Source organism: Aristolochia californica, unplaced genomic scaffold, assembly GCF_029961685.1.
Source record: "Aristolochia californica isolate CCGP_79_NKW_82.1479 unplaced genomic scaffold, dmAriCali1.0.hap1 SCAF_1, whole genome shotgun sequence".
Classification (NCBI taxonomy): Eukaryota; Viridiplantae; Streptophyta; class Magnoliopsida; order Piperales; family Aristolochiaceae; genus Aristolochia; species Aristolochia californica.
Window position 1 is genome coordinate 8,727,719 of NW_027181770.1, and position 19,658 is coordinate 8,747,376.

The 19,658-nt window shown below is 38.7% G+C and overlaps 1 protein-coding gene across 4 annotated transcripts; it reads right to left on the minus strand.

The window, feature by feature from the left end:
• Positions 1-400: 400 nt before the first annotated feature.
• On the minus strand, positions 401-18,026 carry LOC137944704 (uncharacterized). Of its 4 annotated transcripts, none has more exons than XM_068790444.1 (14): positions 17,914-18,026; positions 16,247-16,328; positions 15,810-16,164; positions 15,536-15,722; positions 15,208-15,442; positions 15,047-15,115; positions 14,812-14,913; positions 13,341-13,381; positions 5,355-5,488; positions 5,211-5,274; positions 5,020-5,113; positions 4,818-4,924; positions 847-872; positions 401-743 (listed from the first exon to the last, which is right to left on the minus strand). In XM_068790444.1, the coding sequence occupies exons 2-14, from the start codon at positions 16,284-16,286 to the stop codon at positions 644-646; spliced, it is 1,554 nt and encodes a 517-aa protein (XP_068646545.1). In that variant the 5' UTR covers positions 16,287-16,328; positions 17,914-18,026; the 3' UTR covers positions 401-643. The 4 variants fall into 4 exon arrangements, with proteins under 4 accessions (XP_068646545.1, XP_068646530.1, XP_068646537.1 ...); XM_068790429.1 differs by having other exon boundaries at positions 17,884-17,983; XM_068790436.1 differs by lacking the exon at positions 17,914-18,026 and adding an exon at positions 17,821-17,890.
• Between the last annotated feature and the right edge of the window lie 1,632 nt (positions 18,027-19,658).

Genomic DNA, 19,658 nt, shown 5'->3' on the forward strand with positions numbered 1-19,658 from the left:
AATAATAATAATAAAATACTCTTATTTGTACAAAAATAAATAAAATATTGCATAAGTAATTTAAGGACCCATCATTTATAATAAAATATATGTATAAAATTTTGTAATATTATAACGGTATATTTATTAAATAAAATTTTATGTCACCTTTTTTCCGTTCTGGAAAAGCTCGAAAGTCTCTATCAAAGATTTCTTCTATGCGAGTACCTCTTTAAAAGAAGAAGTATGCATTACATTTACTAACAAACCCTTCGTTTAAAACAAATTACTAATAAACCCTTCGCTTATCCGTAATTAATTATCACATATAAGAAGCAGCAGCATTGCAAAAGGTTCAAGCGTCTTTTTTTATTTTTTATTTTTTTTACTATGAGTTGTCTAGCGAATACATGTTCCGTCATTAAGGAAGAAAAAACTCTCAAAGAATATTTTACTCCTGTAAATTAGTGAAACAAGAATTAAAAGAAACAAAACCCTGCCAACCATCTGTATCGTCTCTTACAACGATGACATAAATATGAAAACTGACTACACCAAATTAAGGCACTGGGCAGGCTCCGAACCTGTAGACTCCTCGGAGTAATCTGCGCCCAAAAACCACCCCACAACACAGGACCTTTGGAAAAATACTGGCATATCAAGATCAGTTACCTGGTAGGGCAGCACTAGCAGCTTCGGCTGCTTTTTTCTCCTTCTGCTTTTCTCTGCGCTTTTTGTTTCTCGATGCGTTTTTGCTCGTTTCCCTGGATGTGACCAGGGCCATCAATTTTCAATAAGATGGAAAATTTTGGGTTTGCAGAGCCACCAAAGAAAAGAAAGAGAAAAAACAAGGTTTTGTGTTCATACTCTGAAGGCCCGCTTCCACCCAATAGCTGCCACCCATGAAAATAATAAGGCATTAATATAGTGCACATAGTTCAGATGAATTTCTTGACTGAATTTTGAGTAACCAAATGTCATCAGAGAATCTTTAATCTGATTCTATACAACTTTAATTATGGTGGTGGGTTCTAAGAAAGCAAACACCTCAAATGCATTAGTAGAACCACCTAGATGGCTTAGAAATCTCAAATCTGGGTAGATCCAGACACAACCCTTGCATCCAATCATGTTCAAACTCAATCAATCCTTAGCTTGCTCCACTCTGAATGTTAGCCATACGGATAGATATGCATTTGAGTACCTACTTTACTTTAATGAATCTGTTAGTAAGCAGAAAAAAAAAAAAAAAAACAGCCATCGACCAGTTCTCAAAACCACTGGTTATACAGTGAATCCAACTGACAATTTCCTTCACTAGCAGAATAAGATAGGAGGATAGCCAAAATCTCAGTCTCTATATGTGACTAGTTCCAGTTAATGACCAAAAAAATTGTGTTGCATGTTATTGATTCCTTTTTCTTAAGAGAGAAAAAAAATAGAAAGAAAAAAAGAAGTTAATTACTGTCACATCTAGCTAACTCACACCTTAGTGAGTCCTTGATGCTCGACATAATAAAGTGGAAGATCTAGACGAATTTCCCCAAAATCTCTCATGTTTACGGAAGAAGAATAAGGAAGGAGACTCAATTTAAAGAAGCTTGAAATTCCTATTTGGGGCTTAGATTCCAAGAATAGAAAATCCTAAATAAGAAAGTCTCTATAACTTGCAATTTCCTATTTCAAGCTTGCTGGAATTAGAAGTTTTATGGAACAAATAACTAACTGTTTTTTTATGGGAAGCATCACTGAAATAAAAACTTCCTATATTGGTTAAAAACTTCAATAAGAAAGCCTTCTTTCTAGTAGTAGTTTCCTGTATTAAATGCGGGCTTTTTTTTCTTAACAAGGGAATTCTAAAGTAAGCAACTCTATAGATTAGAAATTGTTCATGTTTTTAAAAAAAAATACTGGAAATAGAACTTTATTTAGAAAGTCCTAATTAGACTCTATTTCTTTTAGTGGTGTTGAATTTATGGAAAAGAAAAATACTTCATTGACTTCATAAAACTTATTATAATCAGAGTACATGAACCTCTATTTATAATAGAGGAAGGTAGGAGAGTCCAATTACAATAAAACTACATTTGTCCCAATTACACCCAAACTCTAACACTTAAAGATAAGTCCTAGCATAATTAAATAACTCAATATTGATAAAAGTCAAACATAACTCAAACTAGAACTCTTCTAGGACGTGACCATAAGATAAAGATGCCTTTGTGAGTCCTTCTTGATCGTTCAACTTATGTGATAAGGATGCCAGCTCATGGTAATCTTGGTGGGTCCTACTTATGGGTTTGGGCCCATCTTGTAGACCTTCCTTGGTTGTGTGGCCCATCTTATAATACTCTTCGATATGTGGGCCTTCCTTGGTCGTGTGGGCTTGGGCCTAATCTTCCAACAAGTGGAAAACATAGGATTTTCCTATTTTGTTCATTTGTATGCCTATAAAAAGCCTTCATATGTAACAATGAAATCACTCTTTTATCATTGAATAAAGTTTTGTTTTTTTTTTCTCTTGGATAAACTTATCAATTGTTTTTTGTCTTTTTTCCTAATTTTCTTAACAACGACAGAAACCCTACTTTCTGTCCTTCAAGTTTTACCAATTAAACTTGAACTCAGATTGTAGTTTTCATAGTTGTTATTGAATTCTAGGTAACCCACACTCTAAAAGAAGCATTCAAGTTTGTTATCCTTTAAATCTAAACCACCATACTGCATCAATTGGTATTAGAGCCACAGCTTGTATTTCAGGTCAGATTCAAGGCATCCTTCATACCAGTCAAATAAGTTGCACTGTAAACATGATGGCATGTCAAAGCATAATCACTTGTGAAGAGTTCCAAAAAGCTTAAGAAGAGTTAAGAGCGGATATGGCCAGCAAGTTTGATTTGATTCTTTAACAATTTTGAAAGCTTTATGGAGCTGGAAGTTCTCCAGTTGGAGATAAACTAGTGGAGTTAGTAAACCCCCAGTCACTTGATCCAAGCTATCCATCACCAATGAAGGGCTTGCATCCAAGTAAGTTGTTTTCTGAGCAAAGCTATGATAATTTTTCTGAAAAAGGAGGCCCAAAATACTTCAAATATCAAATGGGATTCTGGTTTTAAAAGTGGAGATTTCTGAATTGAATGGTAGACAAGAGGTATGTTCAAACTCCCCGAATTTTAAGTTAATTTCTTTTATCATCGTCCAAGTAATTTAATTGTTGTGTTTGTGAACATACCAAAGAATTTCATAAGTTAATTGCTGAAAATCAAGAGCACTTACTGGTAAGATATGTTAGAAGCCTAAAACCTTATAGAGACAAACAATTGTGTCCAAACTGTCATGAATGCTTTTGATGCCATCCAAAAAGCCAAGTTTCTTGACAAGTGGTATAGTTACATTCTTCCAAACCTTGAAGGACCCAAACAATACCTGAGCTTTTAATGTGCCTGTAATCTCATCCAAACCCAGAGATCCAGCAAAGAATCCCTTGCTATCATATAGACCAAACAGCTAAAATTCTATCTCAAAACCCACCCAACTTAAGCCTGCCCAAATATTGAAACTAGTTATACAAAACACAAAAAAAAAAAAAAAAAAAAAAAACTGACAAGCATTGATGACAACTTGTTTTTGAAGTTGGAGAAGAATTTTGGTTGTTAGGTTTATCTTTGTAAGGAACAAAACCCTAGCGGTGAATATCAAAAGCTGAAAGCAAAGAATCGTGAACCTTGGAATATACTTGCCAAGATGAAGGATAACGCTTACATGGTGAAGCTACCTGCCAATTTGCAAACTAGTGATGTCTTTAATGTGAAACAGCTTTTTTCTTATTATTGGGAATAAGAGACTGAGAACATGAGAGTGAGACTTTAATGATGAGTTTTTAAGGAAGGAAAGAATAATGCAGTATATCATAATGTGGAAGATCTAGCTGAATATCTAAGGACAAGAGATCACCCCAAAATCTCTCATGTTTTATGAAAGAAGAAGAAAGGAGAAGGCTCAGTTTAAAGAGGGCTGAAGTTCCAAGAATATAGTCTTTCTAAGTAGTATTTTTCTATTTTAAGCTTGATGAAATAAGAAGTTTTATGGGACAAGTAACTTGCTAATTTTTTTATAGGAAATATCACTTAAATAGCAACTTTTTGATTAAGATCTTAAAGTAGAAAGTCATTTTTAAGTAGTAGTAGCTGTTTTAAGTATGGGTATTTATTTCCAAACTAGGAAAGATTAAAAGTTAGCAACTCTATAGATTAGAAATTGTTCTTGTTTTTAGATTTCTTTTCCAGCAAGTAAAAATAGATTTACTAGTCTTAATTGAAGTTTATTTCCTATAGTGGACAAGATAGAAGTTTCCTATTTTGTTTGATTTATATGTTTTATAAAAGGCCTTCACATGTAACAAAGAAATAACAAGGCCTTCACATGACACAAAGCAATAACAAGGCCTTCACATGTAACAAGAATTCACTCTTTTGTTATTGAACAAAGTTCTGGTTTTAGTTCTCTCTTGGATAAATTAATACTTTTTTTTTTCAGTATTTTTCTTAATAGCCATAGAAACCTTATTTTCTGTCCTTCGAGCTTTACTCAATAAACTTGAATTCAAATTGCAGCTTTCTAAGTTGTTGCTCAGTTCTAGGTTACCGACACTCAAGAGGAAACATTTAACTTTGTTATCCCTTTAGTCTAAAACACTGTGCTGCACCAGTCCCCTAATTGACCGGGTTCTAAGTGTTCTACATTTAGAAATATGAAAGTAAAAAAGAGATACATTGGAAGTAAAAAAGAGACGTTATAATTCATTAATTTTAAAGCTTCAAGTGTTAATGCATGCATACTTCTTGTTGAACTGAAACTGCCTGCTTAACTTGTGGTGGCCGGTATGCAGCTGGCTTTTGCACATGTGTGGAGGCAGTCTTCGTGGATGGTTGTGATGGCTTAGAAGCTTGTAATGAAGCAGACAAGACCACTAATCAATAAAAAAAAAAATCGTTGATATCCAAATCCACTGCATAAATTAGATATAGAACAAGTACACACCTTGTTTTGAGTCCTGAATCTTTAGCGTGCCAACTGACTTAATTAGTTCATTTATATCACCAAATATTTCAGATGCTGCTGGTTTCCAATCAGCCTACAAGAATGGTGGGAAGAGAAAATTATAAAGTTAAAATATCCGTTTTGTTTTACTTCACAAAAAGAGAAATAAAAGAATGACATAAGGAACTAACCTGGTAGAGTTTGTTGAACATTTTTTTGAAGTACAAGGATCCATTATAGTGGAATATCTTTATCCTTTCAAGGAGAACATAATTGTATTACATATGGACCAATCATATAAGTCATAAGTAATCAGCAGATCAAGATATAAATACCCATTGTCTACTTGAAGTCTTGGAGCCGTAGTGGCAGTCATGAAAAAGAGACCATTTGGAGACCATTCACTTGTCACGGAACATTCTGCCTTTGCTGTCCCAAGTAATTTTTTTTCTGAGTAATCCCAGAAAGCCTGAGAAGAAAAGCAATATAAATAGGCAATGAAGGAAAGAAGCAAAACGGAAAGCAATATTAGAAAAATATAACAATAAATGGAATAGTTAATTTTTTAGGAAAATGAATTATGAATGACAATCATATTCGTAACAGTATATTCAACAGAAACCAGCTTGTAATGTTTGATTTTAAAATTAAACCAGAATGGGGGCTCAACACAATGTATTTAGGGCTTGGCCTTAAGTCCATCCTATTCATGTGGATAGGCCTTGAATCTATATAACCTTAAAATTTTCTGAAACATATACACTTCATGTTACTGGAGATATTATAACACTGGTATGCACATGGATAGGGAACAGGGATAAGAAACGAAACTCTAAAATAGCAGAACTTCTATCAACATGATTAAATCACTAAAAGCTTTGATGGCAGCACTTTTGGTTGTCCCGGTCCTGCTGGATTTGGCGGAGTAATCCATGATGAAAATTGTCAGTCTCCTTTTCTCCGTCGTCGGGCCACTAGGAGTCTCTGACTCGACCACTGCAGAACTCTCTGGATTGCTCAATGGACTTCAGATCTTCCGGGGCCATCTCATGGGCCCTCTCCTTATTAGAGGCGACTCCAAGATTGTCATTGACTAGTGTGCAAAGTCAACCCCTCCTCCCTGGCGGCATTGGGATATGTATTTTGAAATATGTAATTTAATTTCTCTGTTGAATTGTAATTGGAACCACATCCGTAGGTTTGCCAATCATTTCGCAGACACTCAAGCTAAGTTGGGTGTTTCACTCCAACACCTTGTTGTGGAGGAAGGCCCACTTAGTTAGGTTTATCGACGGCTACAGTCATATCAGTCCACCCCGATTACAACTCAGCTAAGCAGATCAGAGACTGGATCTTGAAAAACACCAAAGCCCCCTGGCCAATGGACATCATGCACATCTAGGATAGACAATGGCTCCTTATCTTCAGATCGCAAGATGATTGAGATGTTATGCAACGCCTCATAAATGAAGCTGATTCCCCAATCCAGTACATAGAAAATTGGGCCCCTGACCTCACAATTACTAGACATTGGGTGAATGCTCGTGACATCCCCGCGGAGCTCCGATGTCGCCATACCCTGGAAAGCCGTGCGAACATCTTCGGAGAGCTCACCTAGGCCGAAGAAAAACCGACAAACGTGCTCTGGGAAAGATTCTTCCTCAAGCCTAAATCCCCGATAAGTGGTTCTCATCTCATTGAGCTTATCTCCGGTGAATTCTCTGCCTGGATCATCTTGGAGTTCGAGGAGATGATCGTTCTCCCCTCCATGACTCTCGGCTCGCAAGCTCCTGCTCTGAGTTTAACTCAGCTTAGCTCGGACCCGAAGAGTGCTGAATCAAATTGGGACCGAGCCAACCTGAGTTAAGGATGGAGAGTTAGCCCAACTCAACAAAAAATGGTCTCGAAACCCATCCAAGGTTCCTTCCCAAAAAAAAATTCAAATTTTGCAAAATCTGAAATCCAGAAAAATCTTTCCCCAAATGTCCCCTCTCCGCCTATCACCAAACCCAATATGATCCAGACCCCCATCAATCCGGGCTTGTCAGATCCCCAGACTGAAAAGCTCCGTCTTACCTCACAAACTCCTTTTTGCCCAACACTTGGCTTTTCTGCCCAAATTTTAAAAACTACTCATCATGACACCTCCCTTTCCGATATCCTTTCAAGCCTTTCATACCTGGAGCCCCGTGCCTGACACCTCAACCCAGCCATCTGCTCGCCATGTGCCCCTTCCCCGCCCATCCTCATGTCAAAATAATCCTTCCTCCCTTTTGTCTCCCCCACCACACATTAATCTCCCGTCCTTTCGCCGATTGTACCCCAGACTGACATGAGCCCACTCATCTCTTGCCCGCCCACTAACCTTTCGTCAACCCATACACAAACCCCGAAAAAAATCTACCCCGAAACCCCACACCTTGAGACTTTCTTTGTCCCTCTCAGCACCCAACAGCACATCCCGCCCAGTCCCACACCACACGTCTCCTCTTTGACACCTATCGCCTCCTTACCATCCCCTCCCCTAAATCCAACAAAAACCCTTTTGCTCCTCTATGCCCCCCGCGCCCCCCCCCCCCCCCCCCCCCCCCCCCCCTACAACCGTCAGAAACCCAATCCCGAGGATTCAAGCTTTTTGTTTCATCGGAAAATGATCCATCGGAACCACCCCTCAAATACTCTGACTATAATCCCAATGATTTCTCTATCCCTTGGGAAACCCAAACTCACTCCCCCAAATTTCCGAAAACAATCATCTCTATCCAAACCCTCTGACAAATCTCAAAACTTCAAATCCCCCGTCTGTCCCTATCAATCTGGACCTTCTAGAGCCCTCTCCACAGCTCCCCCTAAGACTGAGACCCCAGGAAAATTTTCAACAAATCATTTGTCCTTTCAACCCCTCCACCTCAAGCCCACCACCCTCTGGCTCTGACTCTTGACTCCCAATATGATGATATATCTATTAGTTCCCGAGGATCATCAACCCCTCTCACAGAGCTTCCAAATCTTATAAAATGGCACAATACCTCCCCGAACAGCCTAACACCTTCTTACTTCAACCCATACCCCATCATTCTTGTGCCCAACACCCTTGGCTTCAATGGATCCCAACTCTAGCAAACCTCTAGCGAACACTGACGGAGAGTCCTCCAACAGAGACTCTGTCACCCCATTTCCACTTACCCCTTACCTACTCCAGAAAAACTTAAAAAAAAAAAATGCCCTTCTGATCCTTCTCTCTCACTTACTCCAGAAGAAGAAACAAAAATAAGGAGAAGAACACCGCCTTCAAACAAAACTGCCCAACTCCCCCCCCCCCCATCATCTCCTGCAGGGAGCGAGTCGCAAATATGCAACAGCATATACTTGCCCATTCGGATGGCATCCCTCCACATCAGCTAGAGAAAATGTTGGAGCTAACTTGGGAGTTCTCTAAGTAGTATCATGGCCTCTTCTGTTATACAAAAGAGGATATTCTCAACATCATGATGCAATGATAGTACTCTCTTGGAACATCCAAGGAATCAGCTCGCACTCCAAGCGCGACATCATCAAAGCAGCTATTTTTTACTGTAAACCAAATATTGTAATCCTCACGGAAATTAAGCTGCAAGGTTTTGAATATTTTGTTGCCCGGAGTCTCTAGTACAGCTCGAACTCTGAATGGGCAACGATTGATGTGGTTAGCCACTCCGGTGGCATTCTCGTCATTTGGAATGCCAACTCGGTCGAAGTCGTATCCTCTAATCCTGGTCTTTTCTCCCTCTATATTCGGCTCCGAGATAGAACTTTGGGCACTCAAGGGGCCATTGCGGGCATATATGGCCCGTCTTGACATGGCGACCGAGCCATTTTTTGGGATGATTTACTGATGCAAGTTCAACAATGGGACTTACCCTGACTTCTTGTCGGGGACTTCAATACCACCCTCTGATGCTCCGAAAAAAGCCCCCCGCAAAAAAAAATCTCCCCCACTATGAAAGCTTTTTCGGATCTAATTTGCAATCTAGAACTTCTTGAAATACCACTATCTAGGAAAAAATTAATTAATCCAATGGACAAAGCACCACTATACTCTCCAAATTATACTGTTTTTTGGCAAATAATGACTACCTGCATCTCTTCCCCAACACCTCCAGCCCAGTCCTCAATAAAATTGGATCTGACCACTGGCCAATCCAAATAAATACTCACCCCCCAACCTGGGGACACCCTCCATTCCGTTTCGAAAACTCTTGGCTTCTCAATGATTCTTTTGTGCCCCAACTGAAAGAATGGTGGGAAGAATTCAGTCACCACCCAAACCCTGGTTGGCCATTTCCCCTGAAGCTCAAAGCTCTTAAGCTAAAGATCAGGCCCTGGGCTCGAGGCCTCTCTACTACTGCTGCATTTGGGAAAAATTCTATTCAACGCCGTCTCTCTGAGCTTGATCTCCTCAAAGAGCAAAGGTCACTCTCTTCTTCAGAACTCATTCTTCGAAATCATTTAAATTCTGATCTTTCAAATTTTCTTAAGAATGAAACCACTCACTGGCAGTAGCGGGCTAGATTTCGTTGGCTGACCAACAGAGATGGAAATACAAAATTCTTTCATGCCGTTGCATCAGCTCGTTGAAAAACTAACCATATATCCTCTATTCTTCATGCAGACGAGATTACGGATAGCATCTCCATTGCTAATGTCCTTGTTATATTTTTTATAGATCTCTACACAGAGGAGTGTTTCAATCGTCCTACTCTTGATCAAATCGAGTTCAATCGTATCTCTGCCTCAGAAGCTGCTCTACTGGAGCACCCCGTCTCTTCAGAGGAAATTGATGTGGCTGCACTTGGTCTGCCGAAGGATCGAGCCCCAAGGCCAGACGGGTTCAATGGTGAATTTTACAAAAAAGTTTGGGGAGTAATCAAAAATGATGTTCATGCCTTTGTAAAAAAACTTTCATCAAGTAGGAATCACTCACAAATCCATTGGTGCCTCTTTCATTGCCCTTATCCCAAAAAAAGCCAACTCAACACTCCCTCAAGACTTCAGACCTATCAGCCTAACCACCAGCTCACACAAAATTTTAGGCTGAATTCTTTCCAACAGTCTAAAGGCCATCCTCCCCCGTGTTATTAGTCCATGTCAAAGTACCTTTATCTGAGGCCGCAATATCTTGGATGGCAGCTCATGAACTTCTTCACTCCAAAAAATCCAATCAACTAAGAGTTGTCATCAAATTAGACTTCGAGAAAGTCTTTGACCAGGTTAACTGGAAGCCGATTGACCGCCTCTTCAGTGAAATGGGCTTCACCACCCGTTGGAGATTCTGGATGAGAAGTTGCATATCCAGTGCTAAATATTCCGTTCTTGTCAACGGTAAGCCACGTGGGTACTTCAAAGGTACAAGGGGTATCAGGCAAGGAGATTCGCTCTCTCCTTTCATCTTCACCCTTATTGGGGAGCACTTGTCTGCCATGGTCCGACTGGCTAAAAGGTCAGGATGGCTCAGCCCCATCTCCCCAGATCCTGCTCATTGCCCTCCTTCAATATGCGGATGACACCATCTTCTTCTGTGAATGCTCTTTAAACCAAATTCACAACATCAAAGCCCTGCTTAAGCTATTTGAAATCTCATCGGGCCAGAAAGTCAATTGGCCAAAATCATCTATTACTGATTTTAACATTGAACCAAATGTACTTAGCTCAATAGCAAGCTATCTTGGATGTAAAATTGAGATGTCTGCATGCACCTATCTTGGGCTCCCTATGACCCCTTGATTACCTTCCAAGGCTTCTTGGCACCTGATCATTGAGAGATTGGAAAGGTGTTTGGCTTCCTAAAGAGGGAAATTCCTTTCCAAAGCGGGTAAACTGGTTCTAATTAAATCCTGCTTGCATGGAATTCCCAGCTACTATTTGTCCATGTCCCGATGTCCTGTTTCTATCAGAAACAGAATCAAACTACTTAAAAGAAGATTTCTATGGGGAGGTCCAAATGGAGAAAAAAAATATCATTTAGTAAAATGGGAAGAGGTCTGCAAACCAAAATTCCTTGGAGGATTGGGTATTCGCGATACTACCACTACAAATTCTGCTCCTCTCCTTAAATGGATCTGGAAATTCAACCTCTACCCTGACTTAATTTGGAAAGCTTTAGTAGCGGCAAAAGCTAACAAGCATTCGGGCTGGTGGACGGAAGAGGGAAAGTACTCTTCTCGCTCCCCTGCTTGGAAAAAAATCGTCCTACTTCTCCCAAATTTCAAAAAAGTAGTCAAATGCTATGTCAGCAATGGAACCTCGACTAAATTTTGGGCCGATTGGTGGACCAGCCATTCCAGCCTCAAAATCAGCCATGCATCAATCTCTAGCCTTTCCGGAAATACTAATGCCTTTATCTCAGAGATATGGTCTGAAATTGGGGAATGGAATTTAAATCTCAGAAGACATTTTTCGGATTCTGAAGCCATTCTGGCCTCCAAACTCCTATCCAGCCTACCCGCGGTCAAGCCCAGTAACACACATGATACTTTGATGTGGACACCTTGCTCAAAAGGGTCCTTCTCCACTGCCTCAACATACAACTTCCTCTGTAACACATGCACAGCCCAATCAAATCACCCTATGGCCACTGCTTGGAACCTCCTTGCCACGCCACGTGCAAAATTTTTCATTTGGACCGCCTACAGGAATAAAATCCTCACCTCTGATTCTTTAATCCGGAAGGGTACCAAAGTTCCGAACCCTTTGTGTCCTTTCAACAAAAATGCTCCAAAAACAGCCAATCACATTCTCCTATCATACCATTATGCCCACTCTATCTAGACCTTCCTTTTAAGTAAAATCGGGCTCCAATACTGTGCTACATCAAAGTTGTGATCCACTATCCTCTCACTCATTGACACCAAACTCCCAAAGCTAGGAAAGTTGATTCTATCGTGTTGCAATGGACATATCCTATGGGGACTATGGAAAGAAAGAAATAGGAGCAAATTCAAATTCAAATCTTCCCCCACCGAAATTCTGACTAATCACATTATAGGCCAACGAAGGAGTTATCCATGATGCTAATGGCGATCTACTCTTCTCTTTCACAGGCCCTCTTGGTAACTCCGACTCCACAATAGCAGAACTTTCGGGATTGCTAAACGGAACTCAAATTTTCTCAAGTCAGCTCACGGGCCCACTTTGCATTGAAGGCAACTCAAAGGTCTTCATTAACTGGTGTGCAAAATCCATCAGGCTTCTGTGGCGTCACTGGGACATGTACTCGAAAATATGTAATTTAATTTCCCTTTTGAATTGTACCTGGAAGCACATTTCTCGCTCTACCAACCATTTGGCAAACATCAAGGCTAAGGCGGGTATTTCATTCCAGCACCTTGTTGTGGAGGAAAGCCCTCTGCCCTAAGTTTGATTGTACTTCTCTCTTCTTTTTATAGTTATACACACATTTTCAAAAAAAATAAAAAAATAGTACATACATCCTTCTTCAAAAAAAAAAAATCACTAAAAGCTTGGTAGTTTTTTTTTAGTCTAATGTCTGATAGATAACAAATCTTCTAGTATCTCAAAAATGTACTTCATCACCAAAAATCTTTTCCCCAAGGAAAAAAACGACTAACTATAATTTTATAGTCACTGTTATTACATTAAATTATAGGACCTCACTTCGTCTGTAATTTAGTGATTCATAGTTTTAAGAATTTTTGAGTCATTCATAGTTCAACTGCCAAAACTTTATTTGTGCAATCCAAAACTATATTGGACTTTGTCAACCTTGGAAATGATAAGCACATCAAAAAAAGAGAATAAGATAGTAACATGTCACGGATAGTATAATTTCATGGATTTTCCCAAATCCACACTAAAAATCGCAGATATTGAGACACCCTCCAAAAAAATACCTTTTTTTTTTAAATGTTGATTCAACACACACACTACTCCTCTTTCCACCTAGTAAGACTTGAACCTAAGATCTAGCACTAGAAACCTCCCCATGTGACCATTCAGCTGATCAATATCACTACTATTGGAGAAACAACTATAATGGTCGGATTACCCTTATATGGCCCACTTCCATGTGGCCCCATCAGATAAATGGTCTCATAAACCCTTTTTAATGGTATTAATTAGAGAGCAAGTGACAAAAAGCTATTGGTTCTATCACTTTGTGGTTCAGTCAAGCAAGCACCATTCAAAGCTCATGCAAAAATGAAAGTGGCAAGTTAAAAATAAACAAAGATAACAGTTCATGCCCAGCAAGATAAATATGACAATGATATTGAAATTCCAGACAACACTACTGTTACAACAACTGAAAACCCCCTTCAACATACCATGTCACCGGGCAAGTTACCAAAACCAGCCAAACACAGAACTGTCATCAAAGAGTTAAGGATACAAGCACAATGAATAAAAGAAAAAATGAACATCCATCAAATCAAGTGTTTTTATGTTGAGTACATTTGTCAACAAGATTTCACCTGCATGCAAAGCTAGGTTTCAACAGATAATCGTTTCTAAGCAAATATATATAACCAGATTTTGCCAAGTTTGCTTTGTTATATAAAGCCATTTAAAGTAAATCTAAGATACACCTCTGAGAAGGGCCTTATCATGTTTGTTGCCTGAGAGACAAAATCTAAAAAGTCAAAAATAACTTGGACAGATTGTGAAAAAAGTATTGAAGAATGCCTCTCTATAAATAGAGTTGGAGGACATATACCAATCAGACAAGGTGTTAATAATGATGACAAGGAGACCATGTCCTCATTATTTGGAACTTCTTTAGACTTTTTAGCTTGTGCTGAAAGAAAGCAAATACATGGATCTTTCTCTCTCGCTGCTTTTCTCTTATAAGTTCAGAATTTAATCCATAAAAAGGAATTTGTATGAGTATGAGAAAACTAAGTTTCTCAAATTTGAAAACCATAAGGGTGTGACAGAAACTGTTTCTTAGTTTAGTTTTTTCCTTTTTGGATAAGTTACAGGCCCAATCACAAAGTGTTGATATAGGACGCAAACAGTGTTGCTACCAGGAAAAGGTATCAAACAGTTGAGTCTGATAGTATGCACACGCACTACAAGATACAGTAATTCATCCTATATAGGTCATTTTGATTGTTAAAAAGAACTCCTCTCATATTATCATCCTGTTTGCAAAAAAGGTTTTTGACATAGAAGCCCAAAATTTAAATTGTGTGGTGACCTTGGAAAGTTACAAAACAACAAAAATAAAGTAAAGGAATTCTTGGTTTCATGTTCAAAGAGAAAAACTCGAATCTATAATTTTTGCTTTGTAACTAACAATAGTAATACAAGATTATAAAATAAAATAAAAGATTAAGAAATTATTCTTAGCAAAGAGAAAGACAAACAAAGTGATTCTAACAACTAAAAGAAAACTTGCATTAATTCTTCAAAAAACACTGATTCAATGTTACGGCAGATCACCCTAAATATAGACTCTAAAACAACTATGAAATTGCCAAAATGAGTAATATTACCAGAATAGAACTTTCCTAGGACTAAACTTTCTCACTGACTTCATATTCTTCATCTTTTTCTTCCACAATTGAGAGCCATGTACTACATCATCACGTAATTGTTTAGAAGCATCACATCCAACACCATTAAGGTTTTCTTTAGTTCAAAGCCATTAATTTGAAAACAAAAAAACATAGGTGTTTAACCCAATTACATTATTGCGAGATCGATAATCATAACTGCACAAATTGGGATGCCTAATGTTAAAAAAAAATGAGCAATGGTGTACCAAAATATCACTTCAAACATTATGAAGGATACATTTTCCTTTGGGATTCCATCTGACTGTATTGTACGGACCAGTTCCAAGTTCAAGTAGTGGATTGCACTTCTTGTCAAAAACTGTTGCTTTAGCAGGCATAACTGAGATGAGTTAGAGTTAAGAAGCAGCAACAACACGAAAACATAATAAGTCAGATAGTTATCCTTAAAATAACTTTTTCTTTGTTAGGAGGAGAATCCATAAGAAGAATTAGAGCTGAAAAAACAAGGATACAGCCATAAACAACAGCAAATTCAGAACCAGAGGAAGACCATTGAACATCGTGGACCGGCCCATCTTTACCTGCTAGACAGTCATATCAGAAACTTCTTCCAATCTTCATAAAGCAAGATGTAGAAAAGTATCATCCATGCAAAATTATGCTCAAAACCTACGTAGAGGTACAAGTCCTTCATGAGTTCCATCAGTGGTCAAGTAATTTAGCTTTGACTCCCCATAGTAGCTCTGGTTGGTTTTATCCACATCAGATTGTGCTACAGCTAGAAGACCAGATGCACCACTGTTCCAGTGAAGTTGTACACTAGAACACCGGAAAAAACTCCTTCGAGCAAGTGGCTGAGCCTGCAGCTCCTTAGCAGAAGCAAATATCTGGACACTAGCCGGAATTCCCTACACAAATAATAAAAATAAGGTGACAAGCAAGCTCATCTTGGTTGATGATTTTTTTTTTAGATATCAAAAGCTTATTTTGGTAACCCTAACTTTAGACTCTGCAACAAATGCGCCAACATGAGACCCTGGTGTCTTAGAAAGCTCAATTGCAGCTACACCAGGAACTCTAAGCTTATACACAACTCCTTTGGAGAAATCCGCAGCATCAAAAAAATGTATCTCGTTTGTCGCCAAACGACAGGCAACAGCTTCATCAGAACTGAACTGGACTGAGGGCCTAAGAATCAACAAGAAATAAACAGATTACAAGTACAGGGGAGAAATGACAAAAAAGAGCCTTAAATAAACAAGATTGTGCAGATACCATGTCGTTTTTGTCATATTCTTCTGAAACTGTTGGTAAACTGCAGCACCTGACAATACATTCCACAATGTTATGTTCTTCTCCTGTGGAGTTGAAGACTTCTGGAACGTCTGGAGATATGTTCCAAGTGGGGATAACGTGGCAGCTTGAACAGATGGAATTTGAAAGGACTTGATTTCTGTTGAGTTGTGGCTATCATAAATACTAATGGTGGAATCATTTTTCACCACTAAGAGTCTTAAGCCATTTTCGCAGAACTTTGCAGATGTACAAGAAACTCGCTCCAGTTTGGCACTGGGTTGACCATTTTGGAACGGAGGCCCACTCCAAATGGAGAACCCCTCAGGCTCCCGAGCTGGTGGAAAAAATGACAATTTTTAGAGAAAGAGAGAAAGACAAGAGAGACAGAGAGAGAGAGAGAAAGAGGCATCACACACCTAGAATTTCCAAAGATGGTAAAGAGCCCATAGTTGACATTACAAGTTTACTTCCCTTGTGAAGAGATCAGTAAGCCTAAAACTGATAGATAAAACAATAAAACAGAAACATGAAAATGGGTAATTTAACATTGTAGGTGGCACATTAAAATATAAACTGACAGTGAATGCAGGGGATGTCAAACACATGTACGCTTCCATAGAGGCAGTGGAATTCCTTTTTGGAAATTCATAGATTGGCTAGTGACAGTATCTGTAGCTGGTCGCATGTAAGCAGATCTGCCAATGTTTTGACAGATAATTTGGCTAAAGAGGATGTCATTTACCAATCTCCCATTGTGATAATCAACCCCCCCCCCAAGCCTCTTTGTGTTTTTTTTTCCCCGCCTTCTTGGCTTAAGATAGTTCTGCTATTTTCCAAAAAACAATAATAATAACATACAACAACAACATCATCACAAGCTTATCATCACATATTGGTAAACATTAAAAAAAAAATCTAATCATGAGATAAGAGATAAATATAAATGAAGAATTAAGATTTAAGCCATTTAAGTTTGATGGCTAAACTAAATATAGGGTACACCTAACTTAGATGGACTTGAGTCCATACTCTTTTTCCCATCTCTCTCTCTCACTCTATATATATATATATATATATATAAGTTTAAAAGTTTCAAAGAAAACTTGAAATTGCTTTCATCTGTTTCAGTGTAGCTCACTTTTCACTTGCTTTTTGGTGCCTATCACATAAAGTCCATTCAACATAATCAAGCAATAAAAATGGTTTGCGCATTCTGATCAGAAAGATTCTTGACAATTTTTGCACCTGAATGGCCCATTCTAAACTCATTCGATCAGATATCCTGGTATTTTAGAAAGCAATGCAAAAATCAGTGTAGCATACCAAATCGTTTTCCATACAGAGAAGTATCCAGCCACATAAGTGCAGCATGTTCAGCAAGGTTTAACTGGCCATTTTCAAAAAAAATAAAATTGATTGTCATGCATTCCAAAGAAGAATAAACATAATGGTGGTTATAAATGCAAAGCTATGAACTAAAATTGTTATAAAGTTGAACCCTGGGTTGGTCTGCTGCTTATTTTCGTATGCTACTTGTCTCTACATTGTTTGCTGAATGCTTAAGTTCTTTCTTCACATTAATTCTATTAAGAATTTCATATATTTATGCAAAATTGGTTGCTAACTGATGTTTATGGCTCCTTTAACATATATTATTTTTCACACGAACTCTCTCGTTAGTGAGACATTTTGGTGACAGGATCCACGGAGGAATTTTATTTATTTCTATCATTTCCAATAATGAAGTATCAACAAAGAATATTTAAATAACTGATATACAAAGAAGAAACTGAAGTACCAGATTTTTGAGGAATCCGATGTAATAAGACTGGCAAAAGCTAAGGCCAGTTAGGTTATGCCCAAAATAAAAGCTTGCAGTAGCACAAATAAAAATAAATAAAAAACGAGAATCCGGAACAAAAAATGTTGCTTGCAGTGTTCTCGCAAAGAGGAGCCAAAATCCAATAATGCCGAGAGCAAACAATCATACCAACAATTCCAGAGTGATTATATTAAAATAAACACGGCCATTTTGCTGGGAACGATGGCTTACTCGTTTGTAGAGTTTCTGGCAGAAACTTACAGTGAAAATGCCCAGATTTCTGCTTTGTAGAAGTTGAGTAACAGGTATACAGTCCGTAGCGACGGTGGGCTCGGGTCTGGCTGCTGTGTAATTTGTGGAAATTACAGAAACACATGAGAGTGTTGCTCCGTGAGAAGCCCCTGAGATCTCGGAAAATTCGGCGGCCCCATCTCCGTCATAGTCGCTCGCGTTTGCTGGAAATTCCGAACCACTGCACGGTACCGACACGAGCCAAACGTTCGACCATAAATAAATCCGAATCTCTCGCTTGCTAAAGCTTCATCCATTCGTCTTGCCTTACAAGACAGGGTTCACAAAACAAAATTATGAGTATGGGTTTTTAAATAACGTAAAATTTTACTTGTCCTTGCTAGACATAATTACAATCTAATGAATAAATATTTCTCAAAACAATATCAGAATTCAAAGAAAGTAAATTACCCATGAATAAGAAAGTGAGCCCTCTTTGTCTCCACATCATATGTTTTTTAATCAATTAATAATAATTGTGTTGGAAGATTGGCCTAAAGTCCACATGACGAAGGGAAGGTCTACAAGTCTAAGTATGTTAGATGATATGTTCAAACCACAAGACCAAGGAAGACCCATATATTCAAGAGAGGTAGAAGATGGGTTCAAGGTCCATAGACCAAGGAGAAGGCCCACACAAGTGATGGTATTATGGTAAATAATAGTTATCTCATAAAGATAATATTGATGTAATTAGTTTAAATTTTAAGGGTATAATTATAATATTATAGGATTATTAATCTATCAATTGAATTCAGGAGAAGGGTTCTAACACAAGTCTGTAACCTCTTCTTACTCCTTGTTTCTCCTAATGAGTCTCTCTTCTCCATGAACTAAACTCATGGAGTCCTAGAAAATCATCTTGACTGATGATTCAGAGTTGGCCTACCCATATTATTTTTGTCTTACTTCTTCCAATTACTATTCTTTTACTTCCACCCCCCTTAAACAAGTTTTTGAAAAAAAAAAAAATTATCCAAATTCCTTTTTGGCACAAGGGAACTCCAACTTCAAGCTTGTATATGATCTCCTCTATAGACCAGATGGCACCTTCAATAACAACTTGGCAGAATTTCTAGATCGTAAAATCTCGGCTAATGTGTTAAGCACCTAGCCAACACTACCCAAAAAACTGGCCTGGTAGGTAGCGGAAAGCCAAGTACTTAACCTAGGACCATAACGTCACACTCACCTTCACGAGCCGACGTCCACGACGGCCCACTCTAGCGACACTGGCCCGACCCACCTTTTGTGACCCTACAATCTAACCTCTAGGTCACCCCCTCCGCTAAGTTTGCTCACACCAAGATTCGAACTCACGACATGGGCGCCCGCTCGGATACCAAATGTTAAGCACCTAACCAATACTACCCAAAAAACAGACCTAGTGGGTAGCGGAAAGCCAAGTACTTAACCTAGGACCATAACATAATACCACCAGGGCCAAGAGGCCTTCCCTTCCTCGACCCTCAACTCAATCGCTTTTTCATTGAGTTGGCTGGAACTTACGACCCATCGTGAGTACTCGTCTGAGCTCTAAGCTCTGTGTTGTGGTGAACTCCGTCTCTCTTGCCAAAGAGATCCTCAAAGACCATGATGCCATGTTAGCCAACCACCTAGAGACAGTTAGGCTACAGGTTATACGAAAAGGAGAGAAGAGCCTGGGTTGGACAAACTACAGCTCCTAATGACGGATGCATCGAAAATTGTCCGTC

Bases quoted from the DNA above. Each gene is read 5' to 3' on its own strand.
- LOC137944704 (XM_068790444.1), bottom strand. From the start codon at position 16,286: ATGTCAACTATGGGCTCTTTACCATCTTTGGAAATTCTAG. The intron at 15,443-15,535 runs GTTAGGGTTACC...TTATTTGTGTAG, and splicing joins CATTTGTTGCAGAGTCTAAA to GGAATTCCGGCTAGTGTCCA. The intron at 873-4,817 runs GTATGCATGCAT...CATGGGTGGCAG, and splicing joins CAGTTTCAGTTCAACAAGAA to CTATTGGGTGGAAGCGGGCC.